Source organism: Molothrus ater, chromosome 6 (assembly GCF_012460135.2).
Source record: "Molothrus ater isolate BHLD 08-10-18 breed brown headed cowbird chromosome 6, BPBGC_Mater_1.1, whole genome shotgun sequence".
Taxonomy (NCBI): domain Eukaryota; kingdom Metazoa; phylum Chordata; class Aves; order Passeriformes; family Icteridae; genus Molothrus; species Molothrus ater.
The window spans coordinates 29,051,203-29,071,372 of record NC_050483.2 but is presented as its reverse complement, the minus strand read 5'-3'; the positions used below and the strand labels follow the sequence as shown (position 1 = coordinate 29,071,372).

The 20,170-nt window shown below is 44.6% G+C and overlaps 1 protein-coding gene across 4 annotated transcripts in view; it reads left to right on the top strand.

Annotated features, from left to right (window-relative positions):
- The window catches only part of GALNT16 (polypeptide N-acetylgalactosaminyltransferase 16), a 75,826-nt gene that overhangs the window by 44,030 nt on the left and 11,626 nt on the right, over positions 1-20,170 (top strand). For all 4 annotated transcript variants that reach the window (XM_036384318.2, XM_054515112.1, XM_054515110.1 and 1 more), the window contains 10 exons: positions 3,646-3,713; positions 6,159-6,224; positions 7,211-7,332; positions 9,368-9,455; positions 10,434-10,518; positions 11,554-11,657; positions 15,147-15,273; positions 16,208-16,300; positions 18,375-18,458; positions 19,488-19,629. In XM_036384318.2, coding sequence (XP_036240211.1) covers positions 3,646-3,713; positions 6,159-6,224; positions 7,211-7,332; positions 9,368-9,455; positions 10,434-10,518; positions 11,554-11,657; positions 15,147-15,273; positions 16,208-16,300; positions 18,375-18,458; positions 19,488-19,629 — 979 coding nt within the window. The remainder of the gene's footprint in view (positions 1-3,645; positions 3,714-6,158; positions 6,225-7,210; positions 7,333-9,367; positions 9,456-10,433; positions 10,519-11,553; positions 11,658-15,146; positions 15,274-16,207; positions 16,301-18,374; positions 18,459-19,487; positions 19,630-20,170) is intronic.

Below are 20,170 nucleotides of genomic sequence, written 5' to 3'. Positions count from 1 at the left end.
TTAAATATGATTCCACTGTTATTATGGGCCTTTTCCCAAGTTCACTTATCACGATTACACTGTGGGAATGCTATAAGAGAAATGGGTGTGAAGGAGAAAAGTGATGAAAATGAGCAGCACTAAAAGCAAAATTTTCTATGTCTGAAAACATTTTTAGAGGCCTAGTATTTTGAGGTGGGTTGAAAGTATATTACCAGTTGAAATTTTCATAACCAAGGTCTTTGCAAGTGTGGCTTTTGAGTATCTAATTTGGGCACTCAAAAACCAACCATAAGACTTTGGGAAATTCTAGAATGAAATACATGAAAAGGGTACTGGGATTGAACTGATCTTAAGTCCAGAGAGAGCCCAAATGCACTCCCCTGGGCCAGAATTACCTTATTGCAAGGTAATTCAACAAAGTGGCAATGCCGGTACAAAAGGTCCTGGGAAGTGACCCAGGGATGATACTCCTGCATCACAGGCTTATTTCAGGGTCATCTAAACCTGGCAGCTCTAGGGGCCAGACCCTAATCTGCATACCCTTCTTGCTAACCTCACATGCACATGGACTTAAACGCCTCTGGCAGCTCAGCAGTTGCCTTCTTCTCCCTTCTGTCTCTGGGATCTCTGCTGCTGGGTGGAAGCAAGAGGAATGATGTGCTGTTGTTGCTCCTTGAGGATGGGAGAAATGTTTATGTATGAGGGAGAGGGGGAAAGAGAAGAGTGACCTTGAAGAGGAATAACATATTCCCTCAAGTACCCTGTTGCTTACCCCTCCTGGTCTTCAGAGGCAGCATGGGCTGCATACCTGCCTTCTAGTGTGGGCTCCAGCCATGTATTTTCAGTGTAGAGGGAGACAACTGGTTAAAAATATCCAGCAAGAGTTTAAAGAAGGGGAATAGGGGAAAAAATGGGAAATGGGCTATCAGACAAAACCTGTGAAGATGCCAGTTCAAATAGCTTGTTGCTGGCATCCTCAGTCCTGCAGGAGACATGTGTCACTCAAGAGCTGCTTGCCTGTTTTGATCTCTTTTCTTTGCTAGGACATAGCTGTCACTCTCAAATCAGTCACTTGCTTGGCGTCCTGTGCTCCTTCAGAAACAATTGTCACTCAAAAGGCATTTTATGTGATTGATGTCTATGCATGATTAATCTTTAAGCCATACCTTCAGTCTGCTGCTGTGAGCGTTCTTGCAGAAGAAAAAGTCAAGTGCTTTGTTGTTTGGTCACTCTCTTTCTGATTTCAGAAAGTCAGTGGGACCTTTTGGTTTTGGTGCAAATGTAAAGGTGAATTGTGAGGCTCTAAGTCACTGGATTTGATCAGCTGTCAGTGCCTATGCAGAGGGCCTGTGAAAGTCCTGATTAAGAGGATTCTGTTGTAATGCTAGAGCATTGGTGTAGCATCTCATTACAATGACAATTTAAAGAATGGCAAAAAAGGATATTATGTTAGAGCAAAGGGAAAAAAATATACTCTTCTGCTAACATCCAGAATAAAAAAGATTATCTGGGAACTTAGTGGGGGCTGGACAGAGGAGAGAAACTCATTGGCAGTGCTGATGTCATGTTCATGCAAGAGAGTAAGGATTCTGATACTGAAAGAAGAAGGAAGCTAAAGGAGATAGGGAATCCATAAGATGAGGGGGGAACAGTCCATGTTTCTGCTGTAAAAGGCAATTGTCACTTGGATTTTGGAATTCTACTAATACATTTTTGTGCCTGAAAGTGTTTGTCATGGCATTCTCGGCACCTCAGTGAGGGGAAATATTACGATTACTGTGCTCCTTGTTAAAAAGACAGGGATGACAAAGTGCAAAGAAGATTAAGTACCTTTCCCAAGGATCTACAGGAAGTGATTGCAGAGCTGAGAGAAGAACAGGGCACTGTACAATGAGCTGTGAACTCCTCATGGCATGTGTTCTCTCTACTGGGGAATCAGTGGGCAGGTAAAGAACAGAGAACAAAATGGGGCTTTTTTTCCCAGTTATGTTGAGTTGAAAGACCTGAAACTTGTGGAGAAAATGTGAGCATTGCCAATAGTCAAGCCAGTGCAAGAAGGTGTAGAATACCATTTTGCAGCCATTATACTGCAGTCTGTCTGGATTGTTTTGCATTGTGTTTGCACAGACAAGAATTTCAGTGCAGGGCAACCTTGTCTGTAAAATATGCAGATGGTGGTGCTGAGAGAAGCTGCACTTAGAATGGCACAGGAACATCGCCCCACCTCCCACCCTACCATACTAGAGGATCCAGGGAGACATAAGCCAAGAGAAGCAAATGAGATTCAGCTTTGGAAAATGCAAGCTCAGTCATCTAGGGACATGTCAGCTCAAAATACAAATACTATGAGAGGTGTATAAAGCAATGTGAATCTGAAATAGAGTGGGATGTGATACTGAGCAGCGGAACAGTCAGATTTGTGCTGTATGAGAAAGCAGAACACTCTTCCAAACTGAGGGAACTTTGGCTCTGTATGCAAAGCCATCAGTGGTGTTACTTAACAAGATGGCAATTTATTTCTCTACACTTTCATTCCTAGGAGTATGGGACTATTCTTGTTGTCTGTTTCTTATATCAAACAACAACAACAGAATCCAAAAGGGAAAAGAAGCCAGAAATTTTTCTCCAGTATTGCTCAAAAGAGCAGGTGCCACTGAAATGAGACAGATTGCTAGAACTAGGAGGACAGTGTTTGCCTCTGTTTTTAGTATTAAAATTTGCATAACTGCCCTCTTTATTGGACTGCTTAAGCATCACTGAGCAACCTTGTTGAAGGTAATGAGGACCTGCCTGTGCACAGAGGCATTGGAGGAGGCTTGGAGGGGGAATATGCTGTGTGATGGTAGTAAAGCCAAGAGAAAGATTTGAAGAAGTTAATGGAAAAAGAGTTCAAGCATTTTAAATGAATGAGACTGGTAAAGAGGTCGGAACTGAACTGCTCAGACTCCAAAGTACTAGAATGCTTTGGTGTCTGGGGAGGGCAGAAGCTTTTCTGTGCTTTCCTCGTGTGTGTCCTGCAGATGCAAACTCACTGCAGACCCAAGGATATTTCATGGTATGGTGCAACCAGCCTGAGGAAAGGGGGTGCTTTCAGTGAGTGTGGTGCTGGTTTGAAAGACAGACAGGTAACAAGCAAAAGAGGGGAAAAAATCCAAATCCAGAATATTGACAATGCTTCCTTCCAAAGAAGGGAATTGGTGAGAAAGCTGAGCAGGTCGCACCTGTTGCATTGAGGTAGAGCTCCTTGCTGGGAAAGTGGCAGCTCTTTATGCCCTCCAGCAGTGATGACTTTCACCCAGAGGCTGGCAGGTGGGAATGGCCATTGGGCTGCCTTGGGGCAGGTGGTTCTCTCCATTTCACCTCTGTTTAGGGGCAGAGCATGCTGTGGCATCATTTGCTAGCTGCCCCAGGCAAGACTCACAGTCAGCTCCTGGCTGTGGGTCCTTGTAAGGTCTGGCTGAGTGCCACAGCTCTCTGGGATATTCTCACTTGTAGTTTGGTCCTGCCAATGAACACTGTTACAAGGGCAAGGTCACTTCTTCCACTTTACTGGAATTTGGTATTGCTGCTGTGTTGCATAGCACAGCAGGTTTCTATCAGTCCTGACATTGTCATTGTTATGGCAGCTCACAAAGTGGCTTTTTCTTTCCTGGGTCCCTGCAGTGTTCTGAACCGCACCCCTCCCAGTCTCATCCAGGAGATCATTTTGGTAGATGACTTCAGCTCAGATCGTAAGTGTGAACCTATTTCCTTTACACTTATTTCTTTCTTTCTGTTTTCCCATTTTTTGTTTGCTCTCTTGAGTCCCCCTCCCTCACAGATTCCCTCTTGTCTGTATGCAGGAGAAAAAGAAAAGAAAGTAAGTATGTGTTTAATGTCCATGCATGGCAGAGGCCAGAGCTTCTTCCTCTCTTTTTCTTTCCATTGGGTCTTCCATTTCTGTCAGTGTGGCAGTTTTTGCTAGGTTGCCAGATATCTCTGTCAGGTTTCATTATGCACCATTTGGTGAGCCATTTAGCACAGATATCTATGTAGCAATGCTGTATGTGAGCAGAGCAAGTACTTACAGACCAAGAGGCAAGAAGAGGATGCAGTAGAGCATACAGAAAATTGCTGCCTGGGGTCCTGCTGGCAGGGTGAGGCGAGACTGGCTGTCTGTCTCCATGTGCCTGGGACCCCAGGTGTCCCTGTGGGAAGCTGTGGCAGAGTTACTGCTTTGGACAGCGCCATACTTTCTTCTGCAGCTTGGCACAGGGAGGGAGTGTCTACTGCATCAGTTCCACCAGAGCTGCAGACTGGAGGCTCTGGAGTCTTTCCCTCTGTACAGCTGCCCTTGCTCCTGGCTGTTGTGTAGTAGTTGTGAGGTGGTGGGCAGAGAAGACTTCCTGCTTCCCCCATTATGTGTTCTGGATTCAAGGACAATCTAGTTATGTACCATTTGTAATGGTCAATAATTACTCCTTCAGAACACTTTACAGATAGCTGTGAATGCCCACCTTGGCCTGCTGAGATAAGGAATCAATCCTATTTTGATTTTGCAGCTAAATACTTATGTAGCTTTGGCCACAAAAAAACCATTTTAAAGGTGGATGCTGAGATGAGGGATTTGAGTTTCTGAGGGCCTTACAGTATGCTTTGAATAAGTGCCAAGCTGTGCTCAGCTGTTTAATTTCAGTGTTTCTGAGCACTTCCAACAAACAATCCTAAGTGTTCCACATTCTGCACCTAAAAATTCAGTTCTTAAGGGGAAAAGTGTTCCAGATCAACAGTGATGGATTTCTGGTACCTGTTCTGCACAGGGTTCAATCCTAAACTCCCATTTAGGCTCCTCAGTAAATAGAAAGATTTTAAAAAGGCTCCATCCTGTCACAGCTCTTATTTTTTCACTGGCAGCTGGATATTTGTGGATATAGCCACTTCCCTGAGACACGTTCATGGAGGCACTTCAGCACATGTTTGAGGTCTGACACTTTGATTTAATACCTGCCCCAGTTTCTCCTAATGTACTGAGAGTTTGTAATCTCTGGCAAGTATCTACAGGCAGAGCCATGTGCTCCACTCCTGCAGAGTGAACGACTGAGTAAGGATTCTCATACCTAACTTGTGACTTGGCCAAGATAAGAGCATTGCCTACCCTTGTAGCAGAGTTCCAGCAAAATCTTGATGCTCTGTAATTCAGAGCACCTGCTACTTCCTTGGATGAAGCAGCATCTGCCAAAGTGCCAATGAAAGAGCAGTATTTCAGATTGCACAGATCCTTGAGAATGGAAATGCTTGTACAGGAACATGCTAAGAGGTGCACATTGGCTAAGGCCTTTGCATTCTCCCCAGAGTGCTCAGTCTGTGGGAAGACGACAGCAGGAAAGAGGGGGCATGAGACATGTAAAGGAATATGGAATAAACATGGAAATTGGGGTTAATTTGATGGAGCAAGAAAAAAGAGCAAGTTAGAAATTGCTGTTCCTATGACATCTGCTAGGGCAGGAATAGAGAGGATGACAGAGAATTAAAGACTCGGTGCTTATTGGTGTCTGGCTGGAGCAGGTAACTGTTCCTCTCCCTCATCTTCCCTAGGTAATGGAAATGAGGGATGCCAGGAGTTTCTAGCAAGCTGCCAGCAAAGCCCTTGGTCAGGCATTCCATGTGTCAATGTGCTGGTGTCTCCAAGGAAGCTAGTTGCATCCCACTGGCCTTTATTAAATAAATCAAATGGAAACTGCCCTGAGAACAAATGGCAGGAGATGCTCAGATGAGCCACTGAAGGAAAAGAGAGCAGATAAGATCGCTTTATGTTACAGAACTCTCTTTTCCTTGGCACTTTGGTGATTTGCAGTCCCACTTCCCTGTGTTCCCTCCTCTTCATTAGTGCCCAGTGCCATGCTGCCAGCACATGCCCCATTGTCCTTGGGAAGTGCTGAGCAGGGGAGCTGGAGGCCTGGCTGCTCAGAGGATTGGGAAACATGGGCTCGACTGCTGATGAGGACAGCCAGCAGGCAGTGCTCTTCTGTGTGCTCTATAGACAACAGGATTGAGGCCATCACACTGATTACTGTGATGTTAAGTGAAAGCAGAATTTCCCCTCCCATGGAGAAGCAGGAAGACAGTTAGCTGGGGCTCTCTGTTGAAACCAAATAATTCATGCATGTACACTAAATGTCTTTTTTGCCTTCCCCAAGCTGAGGATTGCCAGCTCCTTACCAAGATCCCAAAGGTCAAGTGTCTACGAAACACCCATCGAGAAGGTGAGCGTGGGAAGCTTTCTAAGTACAAAGATCTTACCTATTTTTCCACATGACCCTGGTTGCCTCCCAGCTGCTTACAGTTGTTGCTTCTTATAGTTAGAGTTTATTTTTTCAGTTTAAGCATTTGGAAGTTCTGTGGAGGGAGAACACAGCTTGTCAACTCTCAGGCTTCAGGGGTCTCATGTAATACTTAAATAATGAGAAGTGGTGTCCCGAGGCCTTGGCTGGAACAAAGACCACATTTTAAGTTCTTTATTAATCAAGATCCAGATGTAAGTCTCGTCCTTTTAACCACAAGCTAACTCTTGCACTTTCAAGTGCAAGATAACAAGCTGTGCAGGAGACATGAGAGAAGGAAAAACAATCATGTATCTATCATAAAGAGATACAATTAAGGAAAGTTTTTTCTCATCTATCTGCTAAATGCATAAATGACTTTCCCAGCTGCTCTTTAGTTTGACCCACATGTGCTAGCTTATTTCTAAAGCTGTCAGTGCACAACAGGTTTGGAGCTAGGATCTAGAAGTAGAGACAAAAAATCACTGTTTAGTTCACAAAGAGCATCCCACGTAGTTGGATGGTCTGTAAGAAAGTAAGGAGTCATCTGAGAGCCAGGCTGATCTCTCTGCAGGGCAGAATAAGGGACAAATGGGAATAAAGCAGATAAGCAGTAAGGAAGGCAGAAAGCAGAGAGAAGAATTTGGCCATGGGGAATTGGTGATGTAGGCAGCAGAGTGCTCAATGGGAGAGTGAGTGAGCAGGCAGCAGCCAGGTGTCTGTGGGTAGGGCTGGAAGGGAAGGGCAAGGAGCCAGGTGGAAGTTCTGTGTCATGGACAGAAGTGACAGGAGAGGTCATTCATTGTGTGCTGGGAGGGCTCATCTGACTGTCTCCATGGTATGGCCGCACAAAGTATTTTTTCTGAAGGAGGCTCAAATGTTTCCTTTCCTAACCTTCCTGCTCCTTTGCTGTCCTTTTCTCTTCGTAGGGCTGATTCGCTCTCGGGTGCGAGGAGCTGAAGTGGCGGCTGCTGACATCCTCACCTTCTTGGACAGTCACTGTGAAGTCAACAGCGAGTGGCTGCAGCCAATGCTTCAGAGAGTGAAAGAGGTGAGCACCATGTCCTGCTCTGGGATGGGTGGAGCTGCCTGGCCTGTGCTGTTGGATCCTCTGCCCTCACATGCCTCAGCAGAACTGGTGAGAACAAGGTACTCCTCAGGCAGGCTGTTGCAGAGGAAGGTACAGCCTGAGCTAGGTGGGTGAGAGATCCCTGATGGGATTCTCTTCAGCCACTGTGACAAGGCAGGAGGTGCAGAGTGATGGGATGCAATGCTGAATGCTGGAACCACCAACTTGTACTTTTTGTCTCTTGCAGGCATTGTGCTTCCTTGACATGTTCACCTGTATGTAGGACATCCCCTTGGGCAGCATACATGGTGCAATTTTTCCATAGTTTCCATCTCCCCTGCTGCTGGACCCTCCCCTTTGCCTTGTCACTGCCAAATTTTTCCTTCTATTAATGTTCCCACTGAGCTGCCACCATACATCACCTGCATGCAGGCAGCTTCCTGTCACAGAGAAGCTGCTTGTGACTGCAGGGATGTTCCCTTTGATGGTTCACTTGGCAAAGGATTGATGGAAGGCTGGAAGAATGAAAATTAGGCAGAAATCTTAGCAGCTGTCACCCTGACTGCACTGCAGAGCTGGAGGGAGAGATCATACAGCTCTGCTGTAAGAAAAGGCAGGGGAGAGGTGATGGGAGAAGTCCTGCTTGCAAGTGGCTGTGATTGTTCCCCTCTGAAAGGAGGATCCCATGAAGTAATGGGTCTTAGGAGAAGGGATGGAGGCTTTAATGATGCTTTGTAAGCATGTCTGATTAGCTTAATATGAGAGAGCAGAGGAAGATGAAACTTCAGAATTGATGAATTAAATGTTTCTGCTTTTTATACTTGTTCAATAAAGCCCATAAATGTTTACTTTACTTATTGGTCTTTAAGTCAAGCTGCAGCACCAGCACAGGGGTTCCTAAGCAGAATCTCATTCATTTCTTTAGAGAAGGAACTAAAATGCAAAAGCCTGTCTGCTACCTCTAGTATACAAATTTTTTAGTGAGTGGATTTCAAGTCAACCTATTTCTGACCTACTTTCTGCATTTCTGATGTAGATACTATTACAGATTTCAGTCTTGCCCTAGCCAGTCCTGGCACTGATTGGTTGGAGTAGTGGCTGGCACACCAGGCTGCCAGGTGGGTGCTGGATTCTCAAGCTGGGCAGACACACTCTGGCTGGGCCACCATAACAGCTCAGAGGGGAAAAAGCATGAATCCTCTTACCAAGGATGTCCCATCCTAGCCAAGTGTGGTACATCATGAGGAGCTATTGCAAGGCACAAAATGAAGGTTTGATAGGAAAGGCATGGATGCTGGCAGCTGTCCAATAACAAGGTGCTGTTTCTGGCATTTCTAGCTCAATTTCATCTTACATGGCAGCTGTCACAACACTGTCTTTTAATGCTCTGTCTCATGATGTTGAAAAATTGTTTGACTTCTATTAACTAAAAGGTTTTCGAAAGAAAACTGTAAATGTCTATATGCCTTAATGGCAATAAAGTACTCACAATATCTTGATATTATAATGTATACAATGTGTCATATGTATTATAAAGTTTGCACTATGAATCTTAAATGTGGGGTCTTGATTCCTAGTACTTCCTAGGTAAATACATTATTAGCTAAATACATTATTAGGGGTTTGATAATTTCTAGGCTGATGATAATGAGCTAATTTGAATGGCTGAGCAGAAGGTGTGCTGTCAATAGATATCAAAAGCAAGCACAAAACCCTTGGGACAGTGATTGATGCCCTGTGACTTGGGCAGGAAATAAAGAGCTGTTTCTTAGCAGTATCCCTAGGTGTTGGAGTCTGACTCCATTCCCCACATCCATGGAGTGCAGCTGGCTGGTATCACCATCTCCATGTTTGGATTTAGTGGCCACAGATCCCTTGCACAGCTGCCAGAACCATATTGGAGAAACCAGACAAAGATTTACGTGTGCAGCTTTGTGTTTCCTGATCTCTGGCAGCTTTCCTGGACATTCAAGAAAGCCTGACCCCTTTATTCCCCCCCTTTCTCTCTCTCCCTCAGGATTATACCCGAGTGGTGAGTCCAATCATTGATGTTATCAGCCTGGATAATTTTGCCTACCTGGCAGCATCAGCAGATTTGAGGGGAGGTGGGTATAATGAATGGCTTATGTAAGTTTGACCTGAGGGATGGTGCATGATAAATAAGTTGTGTTCTGTTCAGCTTTCCATGAAAATAGAGTGATGATCTTTCTGATGGGTTATCTCTCCCTTGTTCTCTGCAACTTGCAAAGTCAGATCTTTTGAAGAGTTAGAACAAAACTCAAATAGTATTTTCCTCTTGACCTTGAATCACTGTCATAACATGTAGCAATTTCAGGACTTAGTTAATTGATGAAATATCTCACTGTGTCCTCACTATGCTGCATGGACCCTGGAGTCTGAAAGGCACTTCCAGTTGCTGCTTTGATCTGCCAGGCTATCTTGTGGCATCTTCTGGAAAACATTTACACCTCTCCCCTCATTGCTGAGCCCCTTGCAGCTGTGTCTGCGTTCACCACACTGCCTGGTGCCCTTCTACATCTTTTATGGCTGGGGCTCACTTCTGCACTGCTTGCCAGCCAAAGGCTAGCTGTTCTTTGGCTACCCTTAACAATGGTATAAAGTTAGTGACTGTGCTGTGCTGTAGTATCCACCATAGGCCATCTGTAAGTACATGGTAGTCTTGAAAGACATGGTGGGTACAGTGATCTGCAGGCATTTGTTCCCAGAATATATCACATCCTACAAAGTCCTTTATTAAAGCCTCATAACTCTGGCAGACAGGGTTTGCCTTTGGTAAAACAAACTGGCTAGAATAGAATTGCATCTCAGCCTGACAACACTCTCCTGAAGGTGTGGAGTGAAATTGAGGAGAGATCTGTAGTGCTAAGGAATGATGGTGCCAAGACAGAAGCTGGAGAGGTCTACATTAGGATAGGCTATTGCCATTTTGGGAAGACTGTGAGGGAGGTCAGGGAAGGAACATAGGGACAGCCTGTGATATAACAGTGCAGGCTATCACTGAAAGCTATTAGTACTGTTTTTACAATAAGAAAACCAATTTGGCTTGTCTTTTTCCTTTTCAGGGTTTGACTGGAGCCTTCATTTTAAGTGGGAACAGATTCCTATAGAGCAGAAGATGTCCAGAACAGACCCAACTCAGTCTATAAGGTACACTCTGACACATGGGGTACACTTCTCCAAATACCTTTACTACGCCTTCACCAGTGTGGCAAGGAGAGTACAGGGACTGCCTTGCTGAGGACAAAATGCCACAGTGTTGGTGATGTTGATGATGACAAACTCTTCATGTTATTTTCTGAATACATTGAGGTCTATACCCTAAATGTGAGAGTACTGCTCTCTGAATTTTGTAAGAATAGTGATTATTTACTATCATGCACACCACCTCTACAAGCCACCTCTTCTTCTGTATGTTTGTTCTTGTGTTCTCCCTAACTCAACAGTCTGAATGCCTCAGAAATTGCTTTGGGTGTTTTTAATTTCATCTTTCAGATGAAAACTTAAAGAATGAAGCAGATAAACAGTCATCCTGCATGGGTAAAGCAGATCAGAAAACTGAGTCTTACCTAGTAATGTGGGCATAGAATTACTCCCACTACTAAATCTGCATGTCCACAGACAAAAGATGTTCTGTTGGCTGGAGCAGTTGTTGCCAGCCTCACTGCAGGGTACATGGCTCTGAGATATGTAGAATGTAACAAATCCTGATATGAAGAATTGTGGTGCTTGTCTTTATAGGCAGACAGCTCCCCGTTTGTAATATAAAAGTATAATTTAATTCCTCTGTGTGATTTGTGAGCTTCTGTTTTACACTCCAGAGGCAACCAGCTTGCTAACAGCAGAGCAGTACATGCAGCAGCCTGTCACACCATGTCTAATTGGTGAACACAGTCATCAAACAGTGCCCATCATTCCTTCACACTGTGCATATTTGTATAAATGCAAAAGACACAGCATTACTCTTGTAGTGCTTGCAAGACCAAGTAACAAAGGCATGAGGATGATCTAGTGAGAGGCATCTCAGAAACCTGCAGCAGGCTCATGTTCCAGCTCTACTGTTTTTCTCTTTTAAATGAGGTATGATTAGTGGTGCCTGGACAAATTGTCTGCCCTTTAAAATTAGGTTTGTGGTGCTACATATATGCATGATTATTTTTTCTGGATTTCTGTTTTCTCCTCCAGAACCCCTGTCATAGCAGGAGGCATCTTTGTGATTGACAAGTCCTGGTTTAACCACCTGGGAAAATATGATACTCAAATGGACATCTGGGGAGGAGAAAATTTTGGTAAGTTGAGGATGTTTCAAGGAAATGACACACTAAGGCAGAACTGCTTCCCAGTCTTCATTGCTTACCAGAGCTTTTTTTTGGTGAGAGATCTGATCAGCATGTCAGTGTAAGGTTAGGGACGTAATCAGGTAATCCCCAAGGGGGTCAGATCTGAATCACTGTCAGCATAAAGTGTGTGTGGTCAGGGCTACACTCTCCTACAGGCATATGTGCTATTATACAGGAGCTTCCACAGTACAAGAAAGAAAGAGGAGCCTCCTGATGTTTAAATTGTTGCTTGTTTTTGGAGAATATTCCTCTAGTTCTTCACATGACATTCTGTGTTGCCACTCCTGCAGCCTCTTCTTATACCTGTTCCTCTCTTGCAGATAAATCTGAATTGCTCTCTCAGCTCAGAGAGATATTTTTCCTAATTTAACAAGCCTCTTTGTAAGTGGAGTTTGGTTACAAATAGACTCAGAATGCAAACATTTAGAAGCAGACTAGGGCATCACAAACATCTGAGGAATTCAGTGTAGTCTGTCCACTCACATGCTGTTTTAGAGTATGGTGCTTAAACCCATCTCCTTGCACTTAATAGTGGCACAGATATGCCAGGCATCTCTCTTGGCCCCGTGTGAAGGGATGCTGCAATATCACCAGGTGTTAATGATAAAAGCAAGATGAGTGTTAAAGAGAGGTTCATGGATACCTCAAGTATTTGGGGCATTAATTTAGAAATGGTGCAGATGGAGCTGAGAAGATAAAAGCCTTACTTTTTGTAACCAACTTAAGTAGATTTCTCTGTAGCTAACACTGCAACAAATAAAAAAATCTGTTTGTATAGATTCCATAAATGTCACAGATTTTATTTACATAAAAGCTCTCAAAGAAGGATTTGTATGGTATTTCCTAGCACCTGGAGAACCAATTAGAAAAAATGAAATAGTCAGGAAGAGGAAGCCTTTGTTTCTCTGAACACAGCTGGGAGAGCTGCCTCCTTCTGAGATGCTTTCTAAAACCATTAAATAATATCTTGGGCTGATAATAGACTCTCAAGGTACCACCTTTTAAAAACAAAATGTCTAATAATGAGTGTTCTCTGCTTTCCCAAATCTTGATTCAGTTTTATGGTATTCGTTATATTAAAAAGAGATATGAAGTGGTGCTTGCATAGGAATCTCAGCAGTCCTGGTAGCATCAGCTAAGCACTGTGGCAGAAGTCACAGGAAGCTTTAACCCAGGCATGAAGATTCCTCCCTTATGTGCCTCAGGAGCAGAGTCTAGCTCAGCTCCTTGCCATCACTAGCCCTGCTCCAGCTGCAAAGCCAGTCACTTGGCCATGCTGCCAGCCTCTGAGCTGGGACTGTGTAGAAGCTGTAAACCCCAAAGATGGAGAAGGAATATTTCTTAATATTCTTCTGCCCAGCTGGGAGTCCAGTGTTGTAGTTTGGTCCTTATGTCAGTAGCATGATGCTAAGTAGAGCTCTCTGCCATAAGTAGCAGTAAATTATTTGCATGCTCACAGCCATTCTTCTATATAGAGCTGATCAAAACCACAGAATCACTCCACAGAATTTGCTTCATTCTCCTTGAAATAGCTCTTGTAAAGCCTGGCAGTGGCTGGGCCAGGCTGTATGTGACTCAGCCACATGTACAGGGCTTGCCAGTTTTGCCTTGTTAGGAGGTTTTTCTGTAAACTCAGTGTCTTCTGTCACTTGTCCCTCATCCTCCGTCAAGTCTGTTGCTGCTGAAAGCAGAGGGATAGAAACCAACCTGGATTTGACAACAAAATGTATTAATTTTCCTTGAAGAATTCAGAATGGTTAATTTAACCTCTTAAAAAACAGTTTACTGTACTTAATTGAAAACTGGGTTTTCTGATCAAGGAAAAATATTGATAATGTTCTGAAACATTATTTATACTAAATACTACAATTTTGGGTGGGAAGGGACTGTTTGAATTAGGTCCTCATTTGTAGATGAGAGAGTGGTTCTGTCTAAGATGGTGTGAGAAATTCTCTCTTTGGAAATGGGCATCACTTTCAAGTTACACATGCCAGACTGAGAGTTCTGGTTTTGTTGTAGCCCAGAGTGAGTCAGAAGCTCATTCCAGGAGAGCAGATGTCAGCTGGACACATCACCACACAGAAACTTATGTCTTGGAGTTTTTTTGCTATTTGTTCATTCCTAAAACCCTTCCTCTCTTCAAATCTGGAACTCCCTGTTAAAAAGAATCTGAAAATAATTAGCTCTGGATAAGAGTCAGGAAAGAAAAGTGCTAGTAAGAAATACTACAAAATGCATTCTAATCAAATGAGGTCTTTTACTGAGAAGCTGCATTAGATACACCATCTCCCCCCTCCCTGCAACTCACTGTTTGAACCACCTCTCAGTATGCAGAGAGGAAAGTTATGGAGAAAGATGAAGGCTGGGAAGATGTTAGTGTGTGTACATGGTTTCAAACATCCGTTAGATCTGGATACATAATTTCTTTTTCATTTCTAAGCATCAGAGCTGCATAAATCCGGCATTACTGGAGGGAGATCCCAGCTGAGTCAAGTTTTTGAAGTAATCAGTCTATACAATATGAAGCCCCCTTGGTAAAGACAACCAAACCACCCAGCTAATTTTCATTTTCCTTCTTCCTTCTCTTTTTATCACCACATGAATTGAAAGTGCAAAACCCTACTGGTGTGGCAGTGATTAAAACAGTGAGGACAGACCCAAAAGCTTGAGCAAGGTCACATGCCTTCTGTCATGCAAATAAGTGCCTGCCCATCAAAGCTCCATGCTCTTCTAATCTTCTAGCAAAATGTTGAATCTAGTTTCAGGATAGGGTGGATTTCTTCAAGTAGAGGGATTTTCTCTGTATTTTCAGAGTCATACTATGAGATTGGTATGTGCTCTGAGCAGTTGCCCCAGCAGAGGCAACTCCAACACAGTCAGTTGCTCTAGTTCATTAGTAATAGAGCCAACCAAAAATGAGAAGAAGGAACTATTGCAGGGTGGATAACATACAGGTATGAGGGAGAGGACTGAACTCTAGACATTGACTCCCTGTACCCTCATCTTGTTCTGTTCTTTCCCCTTATCTTCTAAACTCCCTTTCTTCCTCACATGATTTGCTTTACACAGTAAGTTCTTCCTTTCTAATTCTATCTGTGTGCAGGGATGACAGTAACAAAGTCTGAAACAGGGGCTGTGTGTGGGATTGGTCTCAGTCTGTTGCCAGATGCCATCCTGAGCAGCCTTGAAGACCTGGTCAAATGCAAAGGTGTCTCACTGAAACGAGACCAAAGAGGAGCAGGACTGGAGAAGGCTTGGAAGTCCCTGAGCTGCAATAGTTGCCTCCATTTTAACAAAGGGAGGACAGTTTCTCTGCTCTCACCATGGCATTGCTTTCCCTGATTTTACTGATGCAGGCAATACACCTAGAGCAGAAGGGCAAGAAAATTGCCCTTCTCAGGGCTGTTGCAGCTGTATGACTCTTGGGGTCTCTTCCAGAGCTCTCTTTCCGAGTGTGGATGTGTGGTGGCAGCTTGGAGATTGTTCCCTGCAGTCGAGTGGGACACGTGTTCAGGAAGCGTCATCCCTATGACTTCCCTGAGGGCAACGCGCTGACTTACATCAAGTAGGTGTTGGGTACTTCCCGGGAGCAGCCAGGCCACCTTTGTCTTGGGCATGTCTAAATAAGTCTGAATTCTCTGTTGTGCTTTTCCCTGGTAATGGAGAACAGCTTGTGGCTGAGCATCTGTTCTCAAGGGAAGGATGAGTTGCTGTTTTCTGTGAACAAAACCTGTTCCCTTCTCTGCTGTTGGTATTAGTGTTTCTCATTCCTTCTCAGTCTCTGGTGAGGGGCATGGGGAACAGTATGCCAGAGAGACATCCTGGCCATTCACAGATGCTGCCCTGTGACGTGTGTGGAGGTATCAGCAGCCCTTGGACATCTCTGTTGTCTCTGAGCTGTGCATGCTCTAAGATAAACCCTGAGCACAACTTCTACTGCAGCACAGCTGGGAAGAGAAGAGAGATGAGATGAAGGGCTTGACAATGAAAGTGGTCAAGCACTGCTTCAGGGCCCCAGGGGGTGGTGAAATCTCCATCATTGGACATCTCAAAACTCAACCAGTCAAGACCCTGAACAGCATGACCTAATATGAAGCTAGTCTGATTTGGACAGGAGGTTACATGTTAGACAGAGCTGCTTTCCAAGCAGTATCCCAAAATGTTATTCTAATCTGGGAAAAGGGATACTGTAAATGAGTGTGTTGGTGACAATCAGGCCCGGTGTCTCTGCAAAGGAAGTACATGCAAAAAAGTAATGGTAAACTGTGGCTAATAAATGTTTAATTTCTGAAGTGTTCTTGCAAGGCTTCGTAGACTTAACACAATCAATCTCTACCCACCCATACCGCCTACTCAGTTTCATGTTTGGGACTGTCCCCCTCTACCTGCTGAGGTATAGGGGGTCTGCCCACGCAGGGCCTGCTCCTGGGAGGGCAGGGAGGGCAGGTTCTGCAGCAGAGCTTCTCCTCAGCACAGCATCTGTTCCCCCCTTGGTGCAGGAACACCAAGCGCACAGCGGAGGTGTGGATGGATGAGTACAAGCAGTACTACTACGAGGCCCGTCCCTCGGCTATCGGCAAGGCCTTTGGAAGGTAAGCTGCCCCAGACCTTGGTAGGAGGGCTCTGGTAAACCCCTTGGTAGCAAGAAGTAGTTTTTAGGTCTTCTCTGGGGCTATGTGTGAGAAATAGAGGTGCTCTGAATGCCTGCCTTGACAAGGAGGTTGTAGCTTGAGTGTGTGGCTAATGAGGTTTGCTTCTAATTCACTTAATTTTTTCCCCAGTAACACTGCATAAATCATTTGTTAGCAGAAGGCCAAAGGGATCTATAATGAAATTAAAAGACCAGACATTTGAAGTGGCTAGACAGGAATATTTTTCTATCACAGCATGCAGCTGTTGTGGAAATGTGAGCTGTATCTTGAGCTTGAGCTTAAGTTCCTGTGCAGATGGAGAATCCCAGGGCAAGTATGGCTGGCTGGCACATGGGGCATGTTGCACTTGGTGCACTCCCCACTTTCCTGATGGATGGAGGGTAGTTTGCCTGGTTTGTAGAGCAGGAGAGAGCATGGCTAATGGTAAGATTTAGAAACACAATCTGCAGAATTGTGCTTCTTACAGCACCTTTGCTAAAGCTGTTTTCAGGCCACATGGGATTCATTTTGTCAGCTTAACAGTTCTCTGTGACCCAGAAATCAGTGATGGACACCAAACCTGGGATGAGAGGAGAGCTTGCTGTCTGTGCTCTCAAACTCCCATGACTCCCAAATAAGTGTAAAAATCCCAGGAGTGCTGCATTTCTGTGGGTTTTATCTGCCTGTGAACAAAAGGCTATTGTTGTATCAGTGTAGGGACTTGCCAAATGTGGTTGTATCTCAAATGTGTTTGCACAGGATAATGATGCATCTCCTACTTATTTATGACAACCAGGTCACTTTTATTGCTGTACACTTTTCTTTATTATCATGATGCATTGCATATCTTCATAAAAATAGCTTTGCCAACCTAATTTATCAGTCCTTGAGCTGACTGCAGCAGCTGGACTGGGACCACATAGCAAGTAACCCTGCTGCTTGTGAAGGAAACAGACGATTGCATATTGTGTGTGGATCTATTGCTCATGGTTTTTAGTGGCAAAGTCTGCAGTTCTTGTTTGCACAGACTTCCTAGTGACTTTACTGACAGCATTAGATGAATAAAAGCTGGAGCAGAGCATAAGACTTCACGTAATCTCCTGTAGTAACAGCTCTGTGAACCTGCATTAAGTCTAGATCTTAGGGTGCAAATACCTTTGACACCATCACTGACAATTGGCCCTAAAATGGACCCTCCTTCCCCTCAATTCCAGTGTGGATATAAAATCTCAGAATGTTCCCCTGAGGTATGTGACCTCATGTATATGTACAGTGGCCTCTGTGGGCTGAGGATGGAGAGGTACATGGGTATCACTGAAATTCCTTCCCAACACACAAATGTAGTGTTAGAGCTTAAAGATAAGAGTTCCTGGTTTCACTGCTCAGTAGGACTGCTGGAGGGAAATCCTCTTCTTCAGCCAGCTAAAGCCAGACAAATCAGCAGGACTGCCACAGCAGACAGCTACTGAGTTAATGTCCCCTTTTACTCCCACCCTCTCCCCAAACTGCTTAAGAACAAATAATTAAGTTCTTCAGATCTCAGTTCTCCAACCTCAGCTTAGACCTGCTGCCATGAGCTAGAGACATGTTTTAGCACACACAGATGAATGATCTGAATGTACCTGAGCACAAACACTTTCTGGGCCTTTTCAGCAGCTGATGTTGTGCAGGTTTCATGGTATGTCTCTTACAGGGGCACCCAGAGGCACAAACACTTTCCTGATCTTACAGCAGTTTTACTGCAATGTATTATTTAACAAGGTAGGACCTGGGCCCTGCCATTGCTCTGAGCCAAAGGAAGCGCAAGAACAGCTCTCTGAAGGTGTTTCCTTTCCATTTCTATTCCCTGCCACTTGCCTCTCTCCTCATCTTCACCTCAGGTCACTGCCAGTGCCCTGAACCCAGCAACAGTTATGTGGGAGAATGAGTAATGGCAAAAAGTAATGTAATTTCCCTCAAACCTCCTGGCCAGTCTTCATTGTTCCCCTCCCTCTTGTTCACTGCCTTATTCTCAGCAAACTGCCTGTGTTTCCAGCATTGCAGACCGAGTGGAGTTGCGACACAAGCTGAACTGTAAATCCTTCCAGTGGTATCTGGAGAACGTCTACCCCGAGCTCAAGTGAGTCAGTTCTTTACTTGTAGAAATCTCTGAGGGATTTGGGAAGTGGCTCACAATGGGAACATGAGCCTTGACAACAGTGGGTAAAAGAGAGACTTATGCTTGGAAAAGGTTTTCTCTGTTCTTCTTTTTGGTGAGAAACCTCCTGTGTTTTCCTGGCTTGTATTGTCACAGCTCTGCAAAAGGTCTGCCTTCTGTTCTGCCCCACACAGCTGTCCCTCGGAGGTGTGCAACAGTGGTGTTCTCAGAATGTAGGGTGGAGACAAGAGCCAGTCCACTACACCCCTCCCAATTTTGACTTGGTCTCTGCCCACTGGATGCTCTGTCTGGAGGGAGCTGAGCCACATAGAACTGGACAGCCTCAGTGCAGAGGTTTGGGTGGTTCAGAGAAGGCTCTAAGGAATGCCAGAACCAGCTGTCCCTGTGGCTTCCCTTGCCCTGGGTCAGGACACAGAAGTGTTGTGTCCTTGCCCAGCTTGGGAGGCAGCCTGGGTAGAGCTGTGTTGTTGGCATGTGCAAACCAGCACACATGTGTATAGCTCAGGAAGGGCAACACATCTTTGTGTTGCCCCTCCACCTCAGTCTGTGGCTGTGAGTGGAGGCTGAAACATCCAGCTGCAGTCTGGCCTTGACAGATCTTTCCTGCATTCCTACCAGTGAGGCAAGAATATGTGTTAGCTGGGGAGAAGACGGAAAAGGGGGAGGAAGAAGCAGAGCAAATCAGTGTGGATATGGCTTTTTGCTGGAAACAGCCTCTTTCAGAATTTCAAAATCATCACATGAAACTGCTTAGGGTACCCCTAAAGAGCTTGGTATGCCTTCTGAAACAAAAGTACTAGTCCTCTGACCAAGTTCTCTCTTGATTTTTGCTTCCTCCAGATAATTCCAGTGGACAGCATGATATTGTTAATTTTTTGTCAAATATAGGGAACTGTGTTCAGTCAGGGGCCAATTAAGCCCATATAAATGTGCAAGTAATTTGGTCATTTCTGTGTATGAAGTACCATGCAACTGTCATTTTATTTCAAGAATTCCTGAAAAAGAGTTGATTCCAGGAATAATTAGACAAGGAGGAAACTGTCTGGAGTCTCAGGCACAGGATACCACAGGGACTGTGTTGGCTGGCATGGGAAACTGTAAAGGGTCGGTGAACAATCCACCTGTCACTCAGGTAAGGCAGGCTTCAGTTTGCTGCTTTGCTCCTTCCCTTTTAATTACCTGAATGAAGAGGCATCTCTGGCCTTGGTGGGTTGATATGGAGGTGAAGGAAGAAGGAATTTGATCCTGTAATGATTTCAGTAGTAAGCAGAAAAAGAAGGCCATCTCTCAGAGCTCTGTTGGCTCAACAGACTCAGCAGTCTGGCATAGAATGTGAAGGTTTTCATCTCTCAGGGACAACAGGTGCTTAGATGCTCAGGGAGTGACAGACTCATTGAGAATCATTTTGGGGCTGTGTGTGGCTACTACCCTGGCATGTGGGTATGAGATTTTTTGGGATTAGAAACATTCCTTGCTCTGCCAGCTCAGTTGTAGCTGCAGATGACTTGAATTGTGCTGTATTGCAGATGTGTTCCGGTATAAAGCACAAAAAAAGTTTAAATAGCTGACCCCAGTGGCAGTAATGTGGTGCAGTTCTCCTAACTGCAGTGGAACTGTGATGGTATATACAAGCTGAAGATCTGCACTCAGACTCTCTGTTGGTGACTGAAAGC